Raw genomic sequence first — 17,789 nt, 5'->3', positions numbered from 1 at the left:
TTGCAAACCACCACATTTTGAGTATTTTATTAAAGCATTGTCCAAATGATCATTTTCACTTGATAATTGTATTAATCTGAAATTTGGTTTGGAGGACAGATAAGGTTTATCATAATTTCAATGAAAGTTCACATTAAGTAGGTGAACTTGCTCCTGCCAGCTGCTGTTTACCTGAAATCAGCCTTCTAGCCAGACCTTTGACTAACTGGCAAAAGGTCTGGTCCACATTGCAGCTTCTTTTGGCCAGGAACCGCCTACTTGGAAAGGAAGAGCCAAGTGGCCTGACATGTAAATTGACCAGCCACATTTCTTTTTGTTTTTACATGTCATTTAGGGGTGGGTTTATCAGCAGTAGAAAATAGCACAATAATATACCGGTGTGGAAAATGTTTGAAGGAATGTTTCCGGGTTCAGTACAAGTTAAGCTCAATTGAAAGCATTTGTGGCATAATGTTAATTACCACAAAAATTTATTGTGACTCATCCCTCTTTTTTTTAACCCTTTCATACATACTGTCACACATATGTGATGGTTAATAACCGTGCTCCGCAGAGTAGCATCACACATATGTTTCGTGCCGGCACAGGCCGCGCTGGTCAAGTTCTGTAATTTATATTTGCTCAAACAGTTACTCATACAGTCTTTTAAACCACAGAATACATTTATTTTATATACATACATCCAACTCGCAACCAAAGTACCATGATAAAACGTTTACAGCTCTTATATGTAAAGTCCGTACATCAGATCCCTCTGATACATGCTGCCATTTGTTTACATTAGTAGCGGTTGTCATTTGTCAAACAAACAGCTATTCTAAGAGTCTTTTCAAGCACATATGTTTATTTTATGTAACAAACAGCCTAATTGTCACCAAAGTACCGCAATAACAGTTCACAGCTTATATATGCACAGCCATCATAACTAAATGTGATCTTCCCTTGTACGCAGCCACGTCTACTTATTAGGTGCAGATGCAGTTTTCATTCACACAAACAGCAACTCAAACAGTCTTTTCAGGCATATGTTTGTTTTCTGAAATAGACAGCCAAACTATCACAAAAGCACCACGATAACAGTTGAAAACTCATATACTCACAGTGAAAACATGCTGATCGAGTGTGATTATCCGATGCACGCAAGTCTGTTTACATTAGCACTTGTCTCTCTCTCTCTCTCTCTCTCTCTCTCTCTCACACACACACACAAACTTGTTTTTATATCATTGTGGGGACTCTCCATAGTCTTCCATGCATTTTATGGATTTTACACAGATCTAACAATAATTTCTATCCCCTAACCCTACCCCTAAACCTAACCCTCACATAAACCTTTTTGCATTTTTACATTTTAATAAAAACATAGTTTAGTATGTTTACTAAGCCATTTCCCTCATGGGGACCGTTGCTAGGCCCCACAATGTAGGTGATCTCAGGTTTTACTATCCTTGTGGGGACATTTGGTCCCCACAATGTTGCATAAACATATACATACACACACACACACACACACACACACACACACACACAATGTCTGAGAAGTCAAACAGTGCACATAGGCAAACCAGACTGCTGATATTATTTGTTTATTTGGTTTTTACATCTATATAAACTAAATAGATAAAACAATACAGTACAGCAGACATAACCTATTTGTTCACATGTTTACTATATTATATACAGTATTTTATTTTTTTATGACAAGAAATAAATAAAAAAATAAAATAAAATAAACTCTTCTACACTCTGCCCACCTCTACCGACTGTGCAGTGTCACATGCAAAAATAACTGACTCCAGGGGTATTTAGACCCTACTCATGAAAAGGTAAAAAAAAAAGAAAACTTTCAACCCCTTAAAATCACTTGTCTGGTGATCATAACACTGGTTAGGACCCAAGTGTTTATTCCCTATATTGATGATCATACCATCGCCTAAAATACAGAGTCTGGGGCACAATAAAATTTGAGTACCCAATATGTCACACATAAAACTCGGAACCCTCAACCAAAATTCTTGGATCTTAACACACCACAAAAAAACATGGGTTGTGTCTCCATCTTCTGATTGGCATCACCACCAGGTGGGTGTGTCTTTAAGACCAAGCCTATACAATCTAGAGGGGGTCCAATAGAATCTATGTAAAATCTTGAATTGCATAAGGCAAACCCTTCCATCTCTAGATGCAGACTTGATGTTTTTTAGAATCCTAGCCCACACTCCCTCCTCCAATACCAAGTTGAAATCTTTCTCCCATAATCTCTTGACAGAAGTTAAAGCTCCGTCCCCCAGACTCTGAATTAGCAGGGAGTAATACACTGATGCCTCATAACCTTTTCCAAAAGCAGTAATCACCACTCCCAGAGAACCTGCCGCTTTAGGGGGGTGTATGCTACTCCCAAAGATAGTACAGAGCAGGTGGTGCAGTAAATACCTAAAGAACTGAGATCTGGGAATCCCAAAATGTTGAACCAAATTTTCAAAGGATCTCAACACTCCACTTTCATATAGGTCACCGAGTGTATTAACCTTCCTCACAATCCACTCTGACCAGCAGAAAGGGGACTTATTAATACATAATTTTGGGTTCAGACATATACTCGAGGCAACATTTAAATAAATGTCCAAATTAAACACTCTGGACACTTTTGTCCATACCAAGTGCAAATGCGAGACAACATGGTGTAACTTCTCCGATTAGTTTGATAGAAAGGCTTTGCATGTGCGAAATAGGGGCAAGAGGGGAGGGGCTCTCTCAGGTAGAAGCGACCAATGCGCCAAATGTCTGAGACTGAATGCATAATCATAAAACAAAATCTTGGGTAGGCCTAGCCCACCCTTGTCAATCAGCCTATGCAACTTACTGAAATGTAATCTGGGACGTTTACCATTCCAAATGAAGGACTTCGCTATGCTATCAAATTGCTTGAAATAAGAGAGGGGGACATCTATAGGGAGATTGTAGCAGGTAGTTGAATTTTGGAATACAATTCATTTAAAAAAAATTTACCTTCCCAATCATCGATAAATGTAATGAAGCCCACCGGCCCACATTGCTCAAAAACCTTTTTATTAAATGGCCAAAATTAACTCACTAAATCACACAGATTTACTGGGAATAAAATACCCAAATACTTAATGCCCTGTTTGGGCCACTGGAAGGTGCCCGTCTGAAAAGCTGTTACCGGGCAGTACGCTGTCAGAGCCAAAGCATCGGATTTAGACCAATTAACTCTGTATCCCGAGAACATAGAAAAGGAATTAATTATTCTGTAGAGGCAAGGCATAGATCTAGTAGGGTCGGAGACGAATAATAAAATATCATCTGCATAAAGCAAAAGCTTATGCGCCACACCTCCCACCACCACCCCTGGAAAATCATCCTCCTTTCTTATCGCAGCTGCTAATGGTTCCAGGGCAAGATAGAACAATAATGGGGAAAGAGGGCAACCCTGCCCGGTGCCAATTAATCCATTCGTTTGTACCGCCACTGCTGGGTGTCTATAAAGTAACTTAATCCAACCAATAAAAGTATTCCTGAACCCGTACATTTCCAAAATCTTAAAAAGATAATCCCATTCTACCATATCAAATGTCTTTTCAGCATCAAATGAGATGGCAAAAAAGACAAACGTGCACATTAACCACACGCACAACAGCACCAACTGGCATCCATCCCTCTAAACTCAAACAGTCCATGTAAACCTACGAGAGCCCCCGCGACAACTTTGCTGTCAGATTGCTCAAATCCGGTGTTTCTATACAAATTTTGTGAGACAGAATTACACAACAGAAAATAATCCATAAAACAAAGTCCAGCCAATAGGAGGCATAAGCACAAAGAGCATGTAGATTCATCCACATAACTGTCCCGAAGGTGTGTTCCTCCACAAAACTCCATCCGCTAGGCGGAACCAGAACAAAAAAAAAAAAGAAGCTGTTCAGATTCCTCGGGCAGTCAAACGAATGTTCAGTGAGCCGGCTCATTCGGCCATTACTTGAGTGCAACAAATGACCTAATCACACCAATGTCCTGCAAGAAATATTTCACAAAACAAACTCCAGCCAATAGGAGGCAAAAGCACAAAGAATGTGCATATTCATCCACAAACTGTCCCGAAGGAGTGCTGCTACACAAAACAAACTTCAGCCGCTAGGCAGAATCAGCACAAAAAGAAACAAAAAAGGTGCTCAGTTCCTCGAACAGTCAAGTGAATGTTCGGAGAGTCAGGCCCACTCGGCTGCAACATAAGTATCACACAATGACTTACTCACTCCAATGACTTTATGAAGGACATCGCTTGCTGTGGGCATGTAAATATTTTGTGGCCATCCTTAGTTATCTATTCTCAATTTGGCTGGGAACATCAGAGCAAAAGCGACCTTCCGTTGATGTAAGAGTTTCTTGCATTCCTTGAATCGATCACATTTCTCTCTTGTCGAATTTGCAAAGTTTTTGAACAAGAAAATGCTGTGGTTCTTCCAAGAAAGCCTTCCTTTATTCCTCGCCTAGTGTAACATGAGATCTTTATCGGATGATCTCAGAAATGTAGCCAGAATTGATCGGGGCCTGTCTCCCTCCACGGATCTCTTAGCCAGAACCCTGTGAGCTCGCTTGATTTCCAGCTTATGGCCTGTTATGTCGAGCAGACTCGGGAAGAGCCCATCTAGGAATTTCACCATATCTCGGCCTTCATCGTCCTCAGGAATTCCAACAATTCAGACGTTGTTTCGCTGGTTACGATTCTCCAAGTCTTCCAACTTTTCCCAGACGTGCGCCAAGTCTGCCTTGGTTGCTAGAGGGTTAGCAGCTAATTCCCTCTCCAATGACTCCAGATAATCGATCCGTTTCTCAACGTCCGCCACTCTTGTAACAATCTCAGTGAATTTCGTCTCCATGGCAGTGATCGATCAACGTATTACAGCAAGATCCTCCAAGTCAGCAACGACCTTCGTCAGCATTGCCGACATGTTCATCAATTGACTCCCAATTTCATTCACTTCGCTGTCCAAATTTACTTCCGGTCTCTGTTCACACGTCCAAACCTTGCATGGAATCACGTGACTCTCACTTACCTGTTGCATTAGTTCTTCTGTTAAAACTTATTTGTGTAAAATTGTTTAAATTGTCATTTTTACAGTCATTTTAGGGTTTGTTGACATTACATTGTCATGGCAACAAAGTTGTAAAACTGGTTATTACTTTCAGTATGCGATTTTATAACACTAAAATCATTATAACATGCATATTGTTTATGTTTTGTGGCTATACTTTTGAAAAAGTATTTTAATGTTTAAAAATTGGCCCCATTCACTTCCATTGTAAGTGCCTCACTGTAACCCAATATTTGCTTTTTTTTTTTTTTTTAAGAAAAGGAGGGGCAAGTCAAAATGTATTTTTGTAGTAATAAATATTATGTCACAAATGCTGTCGTTTGAGCTTAAATATGGTGCCCGGAAAGGGACAGGTTCGGTTCACTTAGTTTTGTCATGGCCTCATCATATTAACTCGTGGGAACGAGATAGTATGTTGTGGCCACTAGATAATATGTTGAGTGAACAACATCCTTTTCTCGTGGCCATGACTTTTAATGATCGAGGTAATGACATTCTTTTTCGTGGCCACAAGAAAATGATCTCGTTCCTTCGACATAATATTCGAAAAAAATATTTTAAATTATGAATGACATACGATTAATAACACAGTTTAATTTGAATTATGAATGGCATACAAAGACATAGTGCGGTCGCTGACGTTAAGACATGCTTTGAAAGCCATAAATGAGTTCTAAAAGTTATGGGCTTTGCAGATGAAAATGTGCAAGTTTGAATGAAACTATCGGATTTATCATTAGAAAGACTAACTACATTGTGCCCAAGACAAAATAATGACCAAAATGGCAATTGTAAGTGGGGTGGCAAATGGGGTGGCCAGGTTTTGGGCCTTGTTGGCCACAGCTACCCCTGGCCACCCCCTAACTCTGCCCCTGGCAATACACACAAGAAAAGAAGATCTTTGATTAATTTTAAAAGAGCTTGACCCAGACAGTTCAGTAATATTTATGTATTTAATCCAAACTGTATCCAAATTCATGAATTTTTACCATATAACCTATTTTTATATATAGCCTATATATATATATATATATATATATATATATATATATATATATATATATATATATATATATATATATATATATTTGTAACAATATTTTGGTTTGTATCTTTAATCTGTTCACTGAAAATATAAATACATTTGCAATGGTTATTGAGACAGGTTTACATTTGTTTATTTATTATTGCTTGGAAGGACATTATTATGGATGGCTGGCTGCGTGTACCACCCCAAAAATGCTGGAGGACCAACAGGTCATTGTTAGATGGGGATTATGAATTTGAATGTCGACGTGAGCCGCCACCAAAACTTATTTTAAACCAGCTGCGGTTTCATTCAAACTGGCACATTTTCGTCTGCAAAGCCCATAACTTTTAGAATGCGTTTATATCCTAACACCAGTGACTACACTATGTCTTTGTATGTCATTCATAATTAAAAATTAAATGTTTTTCATTAATCATTTCCATTTTTGCTGTTTGTACAGTTTGTAATAGTTGATCGGCTTGTGATGTGCGAATGGCTTGCACACACAGCGCGAGTCTCGTGACACTTTATCTGATGAAATCATGCTGCGTGATCATGAGGAAGGATTAGGCTACATCAAGATGTAGACTGGAATGCAGATGCGAAAAACTTCTGGGAATATCCCTTTAATTGCTTTCTTAATAGAAATTAATATGACCCACAATTGCACAGTTTACTGGTTTTTACCAATGCATTTTTACAATCCCATTAGTCACTGACATTTGTACAGTGTTACATTTATAAAGCATTACAGTCAGCTGTGTCAAAGGCAACATCCAACTGGCTAACAACACTTGTAGTGTAAGAATGCTTACAATCACAGTCAAAAGTGAGGTCTTCAGAGTAGTAGGCAAAAAAAGTCATTAACTACTGATCTAGAATCAGATTACCATCCTGCAACACATAAAACAAGTCTCTTTGTGACATTGGATGAATCAGTGCATGCACATGTTGCATGCTAGTTATATTATATTAGCTGTCTTTATTCTTGCTGCTGGCATCATACCGTCTATTGTCTGAATGATTGCTGGGAATGAGGGGACACTTATGTGAGAAATGTCATAATCCCTTTTCTTGGCTGCCACAGTTACAACAGTAATAAAGCAGGTCCGAAGTTCAGCCTATGCTGCTAAAACACGGGATGAGAGAGTGCCAATGCTCAGTTTCATCTGACTCCTCGAGCGCTCACCTGCCTCCCCAATCCTTCACCTTGGGTAAGTCTCAGTCTCATTAAGTAGTTTACAGTATACAAGGCTTTCAGTATTATATCAATTACTGAGTAATTAATTTTAACTGCTTTGTTTTTTATATTATTATTATTGTTGTTGTTATTATCATCATCATCATCATCATCATTGTTGTTGTTGTGGTTGTTTTTGTTTACTGTTAGATCTTCATCAACATGTTGTTCTTTCAGATACTGTTTATTAATTTCCTAAGAAAGAAATTTGTAGAATTTGTTCAATTTCTCTTTAAGTTAATATGCATTGATGATAAACTGCATTTTATTTTTTATTTTTATCTTTTTGTGAAAATTTTTGAGTAAAACTGTCCCTCTTATAGGAGAACAGGCAAAGCCATTCAAAATGAAGAGCATCCTGAAGGACAAAACTCTAAGTATGGGCCTTATGGCATGTTTTCTATGTTTAGCATAATTCTGAAAGAAGAAATCTTTTCTGTAATATTTTAAAAAATATATATATATATTACACACATTGTGCCTACTGTACTCCTTTGGGTGTATGAGTTTAAATGTGTAATGACTATCAAGAGCATTTCTAAAATCGAAAGGAAATATGTGCTTAGACGATGACAAATACAATACAGTTTTCACACATTAATATTTAAGAACCAAGATAAAACCTTACATAAATTCTTCTTGGCTATAAATATAACTTGTTTCAGATTTCAATATCGTACCTTTTTTGCACTGGATGTCTGATTTCCCATCTATTGAAAGAGAAAGACAGTGTTGTAATATACAGCATAGACAGGTAGAGCTAACACTTAGAGCTACTCAAGTAAAGCTGTCATTTCACCTGCTTGTATTTCTGTTTGTCAGGAACATTAAATTCATTCCACACTGCTGTGTTAGATTTGGATTCTTAAAGCACTTCTCAGAAAGTGCACTAAGACAAAACAAATTTAAATCTAATGTGGAGTCAGAAGTCTTTACTCTTTGTGTGTCTCTGCAGAAGTGAATCTGGAGATGCAGAGTCACTCTATTGGGGCAGTACGCTGGACACTACCTGAGGAAGATGTTCAGGCCCACAGTTCTGCTCCCAGCAGCCCCTTTAAGAACAGTAGCGCTTTCTCTACACGTTCACAGGTAACACCATTTTTTTAAATAAATGAATTATATACAGTAGATGAAATGGTACATCAACGTTGGGCCATGATCGCAATTATTTGTTGCATCACACTAACATTTTGTGTGTGTTTCCAGCAAAGGCAACGTCAGCAGGGCCTGAAGGACCTCCGCACCTTGCAAGAGTGCATCAGATTCATCAACCATTGGAAGGAACAGGTGGCACAAGTTTGCAAGGTAGGCCTTAGACAAAAGGAATAAGAAAAAGTACAGTTGTTTTATGTGTGCCTTTGTGGGAAGATGCTTTTCTTTACTTGGAATTTAAGTCCTTTGTCTTAAAGTCTCTATATTTGTATCATAGTATTCATATTCTATAATTACAAGTGGAAAGTAGTCTAGAATAATACATTGTCACTCAGCATATAAACTCCTCTTTGCGTGCAGACTCGATGGAAACTTGTTTTTATAATCTATGTCATAATATTATAAGCGTTGCCATGCGAGACGTGTATCACGCCAGTTAATTATCAGGGACTGACTCTGTTTATGGAACCCAGAGTCACTGATAATGCAAATACTTATCTGTACATGATAGCCTAAAAATTCTACATCACAAAATCCAGAGACTGACAAGGCCTTATCACAGCAGCAGTGTTTCACACAGTGTGTGTGGTGAGCAGGTGGGGCGATGGGGTCTGTGGGTTAAGGTTATTAGGATAAGTCACATGATAATTATGAAGGGGAAAGGGAACTCTGGGTATCTGGTTTATGAAGAAGTGATCTTCAAGGTGTCAATTAAATACAAATAAACTGATTCTAGAAGACAATAAGTCTACCTTGTTCTTCCTTAAGAGCCCTGGAAGCACTCAGAGAACTGATCTGTCTCTGAATCAGAAACTAAATTTGAACGTGTTGGTTGATGGCTGAGCAAGAATGATTTGTGAATGTTTGCATGTGTGATTTACAGACGGGGAATGATGCCGGTGAAGGGTGCAGCAGATGGACAGAAGAGCAGACACACCCCAAAACTGAACGTAGTCTTGAAGAGAGCCGCAAGCTTATTCTGCTGTGGGCCACTGAACTTAAAAGTGTAGACAAGGTTAGAAAATTGCCTGCAAAAATGTTGGGAACAAGTTTAAAATTGGAATACACTCCAATTCAAGCAGTTAGATCAATTTGAGTAAAACCAAGATATAAAATATAACTTCATATATAAAGGTTCAAACTATCCTTTTTGTGTGCCTGTGTGAACCCCAGTTGTCTAAAGATCATCCATGGATGAAGGAGAGGTTTGATCAAGAAAAGGAAGACACAAAGCAGGATAAGGATCAGAATGAGGTGGTGGAGAAGAGAATCATGGAGTGGGCCAAAGAGCTACAGAGTGTGTCTGAGGTGAGACATCAAACACTAGGATTCTTATGAGGAGAACTTTGGTGTTTTATCTGCTGCCTGTAATATTGAGTGCTTCTAAGTCCAGTCACAATTTTCAGGATATTGGAATGAGTTTGTATCTTTCTAAATCTCCACTTCTTGTAAAATGGCAAGTTTAATAAAGAGTACTGGTAAATGTAACCAGTGTAAATGAAAAGATTAACCAATGTAATGTTAAGCTTGCTAAATTAGCTCTTTCTGTGTGAATTCAGAGCTGTGGAATGCTGGGAGATGAGCTGGGACAGATGTTGCGTCTCATGGGTCTAAGGAAGAAGAGGTTGGTTTCTCTCATGCCACTGCTGGAGTTCATCACTTGGAGCTTGCTGAAAGAGGACAGTAAGGTGAGATGCACTACATGATTTGTTTATTTATTCCTTCATTTTGGCTCAGGTCAAGGTTTGGTGTAGAATACAGGTAGATTAACACAGAGCCAATGTAAGTTTGGGGAGGAAATTAATGTTTTTTTTCTCACTGCAAAAATGTTCTCACTGCAAATAATTTTGACAGTAATGTTTTTTTTTTCATTTGCAGTGTTGTGGCTCTTTATCATATTAATTAAGGAAACACAAATAATTAATTTTGCATTAAATAAACAATAATTCCAAACCCATGCCCTAATTAATGATACAATTTGTGATGTGTCTTTCAAGGGCAATGGCGAAGCTATAAAATGAAATTGCGTGGGAGATATGATAGCGCTGGTAACATTAATGGGGGCAGGGTGAGAGGATTATTTTATTCTCGTTGTATAAAGAGCAGAGTTCAAGATAGCATTTATGGTTTACTGTACATCGTCCAGTTATTGCCATGCGTGACAAGATGAAATGCATTTGGGATATTTCAGATACACGTACATTCAGTGTTAAAGAAATATATTAATCAAATGAATGGAAGAAAATTATTTGTTTAAAAGTGATGAAAATGACTAATTAAATGATAAAGAGATTAAACAAATAGCTGATATAAAATATATCTTATCTGAAAACTGTTTCGGGGTACTTGGTTTATTTGATTTATTTACAGTTTTTTTTTGACAGTCTCACATACTATTTAATTGACACCAGAGTGCTTTAAGCCAATTAAAGTAACAGTCCCTCAGTCTGTGAAAAGACAAAGCTCTGTATGAATTAGAATAATCTGTGCAATACAGGATTTGGAACGTTACTTTCCAGAACTGACGTAATATTTACGTCATGACCTTTTAACCTCAATGAGATACAGGTTATCTCATTACAGTCCTGTGTAATAACAGCCCTTGATGTTTGCAGGTTGTTGCTAATGCATATCTTTTTATATTCTAGGGCATGGTTCCTCATCTATGGCTTTCAGCTAAGCAACGCACCTGGAAAGCTGGTGAGAGATCCTAAATCTTAATTGAATTGTTCCTGCAAAGAACAGCAACATTTACCACAAAGACAGCATATTGAGCAAGGCAGATGTTCAGAACATAGTTTCCTTCCTTTTTTCATTATCATCATTTCACAAAATATGAATATACCAACAAAATGAAGAGAAACACTAATGTCTCTTCTTTTTGTGTTCTCTTTTCTCAAATAGGCATGCCACGATACATCCCTAATTCAGGTAACACTTTCATAACTTCAAGCAGACTCCACTAAGCATAAGTCAACTGAGTTGTGCTTGTGTCAGATTGAGAACCTACAGTATGATTGCATTAAAATAATTGTCCCTCATTTTTCACAGTCTGGAGCTGGATTGTCAGTGCAGCAGGTAGGTTTATGCCATATTTATGTCATATTTAGATATTAGAAAAAAAAACCTTCACTATAGCATTAACATAGGGTGGCATTAGATGACATTAGGTCTAAAGTCTTCACCTCCCTTTCTCTCTCAAATAGCTGATGTAACTCTTGATCCCATGACTAACCACCCCTGGCTGCAACTCTCTGATGACCAGAAGAAGGTCCAGGAGAGCCTAAAAGAAGCTGATCTGCCCTTTAGCCCTCAGCGCTTTGATGGCTGGCCTTGCGTCCTAGGCTGGGAAGGCTACATAAATGGCCGCCATTACTGGGAGCTGGAATTTGCAAACAATGGTTACTGGAAAGTGGGGGTGACAACTGGTTCCTCAAAGAGGCATGGCCGCTTTCCAATGAATCCCTCGAATGGTTATTGGGTCCTGTGGCGCAGCACACGGCAGTTCTTTGCATGCACCAACCCCGAAACGGCCCTGCCACTTACACTGGTGCCCCGGAAGATGGGGATCTACATTGATTATGAGGAGGGACAGATTTCTTTCTACAACGCAGAGAACAAATCACACATCTACACCTTCACAGGACACTTTAATGAGAAATTGTACCCTTTCTTTGCCCCACTTGATGGCAGGACCCTTATGACCATATGGTCTCCTAATGAACTCGCAAAACTTTAACAACATGGCTGATTTAAAAGATCGTCTTTCTTTCTGTGTTGCTCTTTGAACATCTATACCTGATTCACATAAATGATCCCTAAGCACCACGTTTACTGTCAGGTTATGTTTTGCGTATTTTATGTGCGTGCCTTTGTAGTAACAGTATTTTGCTTATAAATCTCTAACATTCTCCTTTTATGTACATATTCCAAAACTAAAAAGCAACTACTAACAAAATTCCTAAAACAGACCTTTTAATTCAGAGAATTCAACCCCATGGTGGGCTGGACCCACCTGATGAACGCTATTAAAAATATAACTTTTTAGCACCTTCATTCATTCTGATTTGAATGCACCATCAACATGATTGCTCTGTCAATGTATCTAGATGTTCTAGGTCTGTCTTTCTGTTTCTCTCCATTCATATAATGTATCTATGCATGTTTTATGTGGCTAAATGATTATGTGCATGTATCTAAGCTTATTTGTTTGCATGGCCATGTATTTAAGAACAGTGTGTGTTTTTGGCCCAGAATATTTCATGGAATTAGGTATGATTTAGTTAATTAGTCATTCATTTATTTTACTGATTGTACAAGCAATGTTCTTCCTATAACCACCTTAATACATCAAAAAGATCAATATGTATATGCAATATGTTTTAATAATACCTATTAGAAGTAAAAATAATTTAATTTTTTATAGTCTTAATGAAAAATAAAACACAGGTCGTCATGTGTCCAGTTATTGTTCACCATTTCCCACTGCACTGCTGTACTTGCAACACGCACTTTGTAACCGTAATTAAAGGAAAAGTTCACCCACAAATTAAAATTCTCTCATCATTTACTCACCCTCATGCCATCCCTGTTGTGTATCGCTGAACACAAATGAAGATTTTTTTAAGAATATCTCAGCTCTGTAGTTCCTATAAATTTCCATTTTCACTTCCACTTTCTTCTTTTGTTTTTTGGTGATTCACAGATTTTGTGCATATTGCCACCTACTGGTCAGGGCTGGTTAAACAAACCAATAATTAAAAAGTTTTTAAATTTACATTGTTGCTTCCAGCTAGCGCTGTGATGCTGTTTGAAATGAACCAACTCTCACATGACATACATTATCTATTTTTTTCTTAAACCAACCTATCGATTTGCTTCAGAAGATATTAACTGATCGACTGGAGTCATGTGGATTACATTTATGCTGCCTAAATATGCCTTTTGGACCATCAAACAGCCAGCAGCCTTTACTTACATTATAAGGACCTAAAGAGCTTTAACAGTTTTCTAAAAATCTTAATTTGTGTTCTGCTGAAGAAAGACAGTCACACACATCTGGAGTGACATCAGGGTATGTGAATAATGAGAGAATTTTCTTTTTTGGGTGAACTATTCATTTAAGCGATGGGTCTAATAAGCTTCTTCACAAGCCAGACCAAAAACTTTCAGCATTGTTACTGTTCTCATGTCAGCACACATACAATTGGAAAATTGTCTATCACTTAAAAAGGCCTCACCATTTGTCTTCTATGGTTTCTTGCAAACCAAAATATGCTTATTTAATGCCAATTCCTTGTATTTTGCAAATGCTTATACACTTCAACTGTATATGTTGATTTGCCCACCTGTTGATTCAGCCAATTATTTAAATTTTACCCACCACACAACAATATAAAAGGACATATCATTGATCCAATTGCAGAATGCATTATTTAATCATTATAATATTTAATAATTAACTGTTTTGATTATATTGGTTGCTGTCTCATACAAACAATTATATTGTTTGTATGAGACCATTGATAAATAACGATGTTCCATGGATAAATAACGATGTTCCATAGATAAATGAAACCATGGATAAATAACGATGTTCGCGCGGCACTTAATGTGCGGACCTCCGCTTTTAATTCCGGGAATGCGGAGGAGCATAAACAAGCCAGTTATACCCTCCGAAAAACAATCAGAACAGCAAAACGTCAGTACAGGAGCAAGATTGAAGGACAGTTTAACACCACCAACTCTAGAAGCATGTGGCAGGGAATTAACATCATCACGGACTTTAAAGGGAATAAAAACTCCACCATGAACACCGCTGCCTCTCTCCCGGATGAGCTAAATAATTTTATGCTTGTTTCGAGGGAAATAACACTGCCCTCGTGGAGAGAGCTCTCGCGGCCGAAGCTACAGAGGTTAGTTCACTCTCCGTCTCTGTAGCGGATGTAACCCGATCCTTCCGACGGGTGAATATCCACAAAGCCGCGGGTCCAGATGGCATTCCGGGCCGCGTCATCAGAGCGTGCGCGAACCAGCTGGCTGGTGTTTTTACGGACATTTTCAACCTTTCCCTCTCTTTGTCTGTAGTCCCCACATGCTTTAAAACATCCACCATTGTGCCTGAACCAAAGCAATCCAAAATAACTTGCTTAAATGACTGGCGTCCTGTTGCTCTGACCCCCATCATCAGCTAATGTTTTGAGAGATTAATCGGAGATTACATCTGCTCTGTGCTGCTTCTCTCACTTGACCCATTGCAGTTTGCTTACCACAACAACTGCTCCACTGATGATGCCATTGCATCTACAATACACACTGCTCTCTCCCACCTGGAAAAAAAGAACACTTATGTGAGAATGTTGTTTTGTAGACTACAGCTCAGCATTCAACACCATAGTGCCCTCCAAGCTTGATGAGAGGCTCTGGGCTTAAACAGCTCGCTGTGCAGCTGGATCCTGGACTTCCTGTCAAGCAGACACCAGGTGGTTAGAATAGGCAGCAACATCTCATCACTAACCCTCAACATTGGAGCCCCACAGGGCTGTGTTCTCAGCCCACAACTGTATTTCCTGTACACACATGACTGTGTGGCAACACATAGCTCCAATGCCATCATTAAGTTTGCTGATGATATGACGGTGGTAGGTCTGATCACTGACAATGATGAAACAGCCTACAGAGAGGAGGTGCACACTCTGACACACTGGTGTCAGGAGCACAACCTCTCCCTCAACGTCAGTAAGACAAAGAAGCTTGTGATGGACTTAAGAAGAAAAGACAGAGAACACAGTCCCATCACCATCAATGGAGCACCAGTGGAGAGAGTCAGCAGCTTCAAGTTCCTGGGTGTCCACATCACTGAGGAACTCACATGGTCCATCCACACTGAAGTCGTTGTGAAGAAGGCTTATCAGCGCCTCTTCTTCCTGAGACGGCTGAGGAAGTTTGGAATGAACCGCCACATCCTCACACGGTTCTACACCTGCACTGTGGAGAGCATCCTGACTGGCTGCATCTCTGCCTGGTACGGCAATAGCACCGCCCACAACCGCAAAGCACTGCAAAGGGTGGTGTGAACTGCCAGACACATCATCGGAGGTGAGCTTCCCTCCCTCCAGGAAATATATACAAGGCGGTGTGTGAAAAAAGCTCGGAGGATCATCAGAGACTCCAGCCACCCGAGCCATGGGCTGTTCTCACTGCTACCATTAGGTAGGCGGTATCGCAGCATCAGGACCCTCACCAGCCGACTCCATGATAGCTTCTTCCCCCAAGCAATCAGACTTTTGAACTCTTGATCTCCCACGATGAAAATACATCAGCACTGCACTTTATTACCCATACTCTTATATCTCACACCGGACTGTCATAAATTATATTATTATTATATTATATTCTCTCTTAACAACTGACTATCAACCGACAGCCTGAATGTCAATACAGTACAATACTGTACATTCTATATATATATATATATATATATATATATATATATACTTTTTTATATATTTTTATTTTTTATTTTTATTGAATAATGTTTATCTATATAGTGTGTATTGTATACTGTACAGTGTATGTTATTATTTGTATATTGTTGAGTGTAATTATGTGTATATCAGATGTTTAAATTGTGCTGTGTTAATTTGATGTTATTGTAAATTGGGATATGTCTCATCACTGTCACGACTGCTATGTTGATCGGAACTGCTCCCAAGAATTTCACACACCATTGCACTTGTGTATATGGCTGTGTGACAATAAAGTGATTTGATTTGATTTGATATTCAAAAAAATTTCCACTAACATAATAGCAGACTGGAGAATTATTTCCTTGGGCAAAGAAATCAGACCTTTTTGAATCAGCTGCAGGTAGTGAAGACATTTCTAGTGATTTGGTTGATATGATTGTGGCTTTCTTTAGCTTTGAGATTATTTTTCTCAAAAAAAAAAAAAAAAAAAAAGAAAGTTTATTGCTTAAAAGCTGCAGGCTTCATGGGACAATTCCTGAGCACTTCATCACTGGTATAACCACAGTGGGCACAGTGGGTCCTTGTCTGTTCAGGTGGAGCTATGTAAAATCATAGTTAAATCATTTTTATTTGTATATTTAAAAAGGTTTTTTAAGAGACCTTGAGAGTAACTAGACTCTGCTGCAGTGAGCCCATCCTTCCCTGGCTTCAAATAGATGACGCAGCTTTTTCTCCTTCCCTTTAATTTTGATCAGGTTCACTAAAGTTTAAATTTCACTTTTAAATTTTACTTTTAGTGCCACTTTGCTTTGCAGCAGCTGGACATGCCAACTGCTTTTCCATTAACTTCCTTTATCTTCCCTTAACTGCCATATTGTTTTCACAGACTAGCTTTCACACCAGCCTAAATCATAAGTGATGCATGCTTTGTAATAATATGGATGATTATGATTAATAGGATATGCTGGAAATCAAAGATTCAGTCAATGATCACAGATTTGCTTTATTTCTACTTTTTTTTTTAAATTTACAGTTATGTATGAGAGTAAAACAGTATTTTGTTTTAATATGATGTCCCCACGTTTCCCCTGGGGTATGAGAACCACTGATATTCTATATTATAGATCAGTGATGAGAACCCAGGTTTGACAATGAATCACTGTTATAAACCACATGCAAATTAGACTTAGTTGGTCTGAAACTGTCTTTTGGCTGAAATTGGTCAAAATGAGATTCATGAGTCTGATTATTGAGTAGGCCTACTCGTTAAATTGTAAGTTATCACTAGCAATCATTTACTTTTTCAAACCATACTGCTATTGATGGACGCAAACAGACAAAAAAGTTTTACTGTTAATATTGTTTAATAAATACAATTTCAAACATATTTGTGGAAAGGAATACACTCATCTCAATATCCTAGTCATAACAAACTATAGTGCCAAAACTGATTTCCTTATTCATCCCACTGTTTCACCTGGAGAAAACACATGTGAATCACAGTCCTTCTGATGCCCATAATATTTCTTTTTCACCTTTATTTGCACCATTGTGAAATTATTAATTTACATATCATTTTACTTGTTATATTATTATATCATATTTAATATTTATTATACTGTATATAATACATATTATATAGTATTATATATTTACTTGTGATATTATTTTAGACAATTAATTTTATGCAGATGATTACTGTATGTGTTTAACACAGTAACTTGACCACTCCTTACCATGATTTTTTAGAAGAGTAATTACATATCAGTATGTAACATTTTAAT

The 17,789-nt window shown here is 38.1% G+C and overlaps 1 protein-coding gene across 1 annotated transcript; it reads left to right on the top strand.

Annotated features, from left to right (window-relative positions):
- Window positions 1-7,285: 7,285 nt before the first annotated feature.
- LOC127426819 (E3 ubiquitin-protein ligase TRIM39-like) lies at window positions 7,286-13,014 on the top strand. Its single transcript, XM_051673855.1, has 11 exons — window positions 7,286-7,358; window positions 7,708-7,761; window positions 8,340-8,473; window positions 8,591-8,689; window positions 9,420-9,551; window positions 9,710-9,844; window positions 10,096-10,224; window positions 11,185-11,236; window positions 11,441-11,467; window positions 11,588-11,614; window positions 11,743-13,014. The coding sequence occupies exons 1-11, from the start codon at window positions 7,286-7,288 to the stop codon at window positions 12,273-12,275; spliced, it is 1,395 nt and encodes a 464-aa protein (XP_051529815.1). The 3' UTR covers window positions 12,276-13,014.
- The last annotated feature ends 4,775 nt before the right edge of the window (window positions 13,015-17,789 follow it).

The sequence above is a fragment of the Myxocyprinus asiaticus genome, chromosome 36, assembly GCF_019703515.2.
Source record: "Myxocyprinus asiaticus isolate MX2 ecotype Aquarium Trade chromosome 36, UBuf_Myxa_2, whole genome shotgun sequence".
NCBI lineage: Eukaryota > Metazoa > Chordata > Actinopteri > Cypriniformes > Catostomidae > Myxocyprinus > Myxocyprinus asiaticus.
The sequence above is the reverse complement of the archived record's forward strand: the minus strand, read 5'-3'. Positions and strand labels throughout refer to the sequence as shown.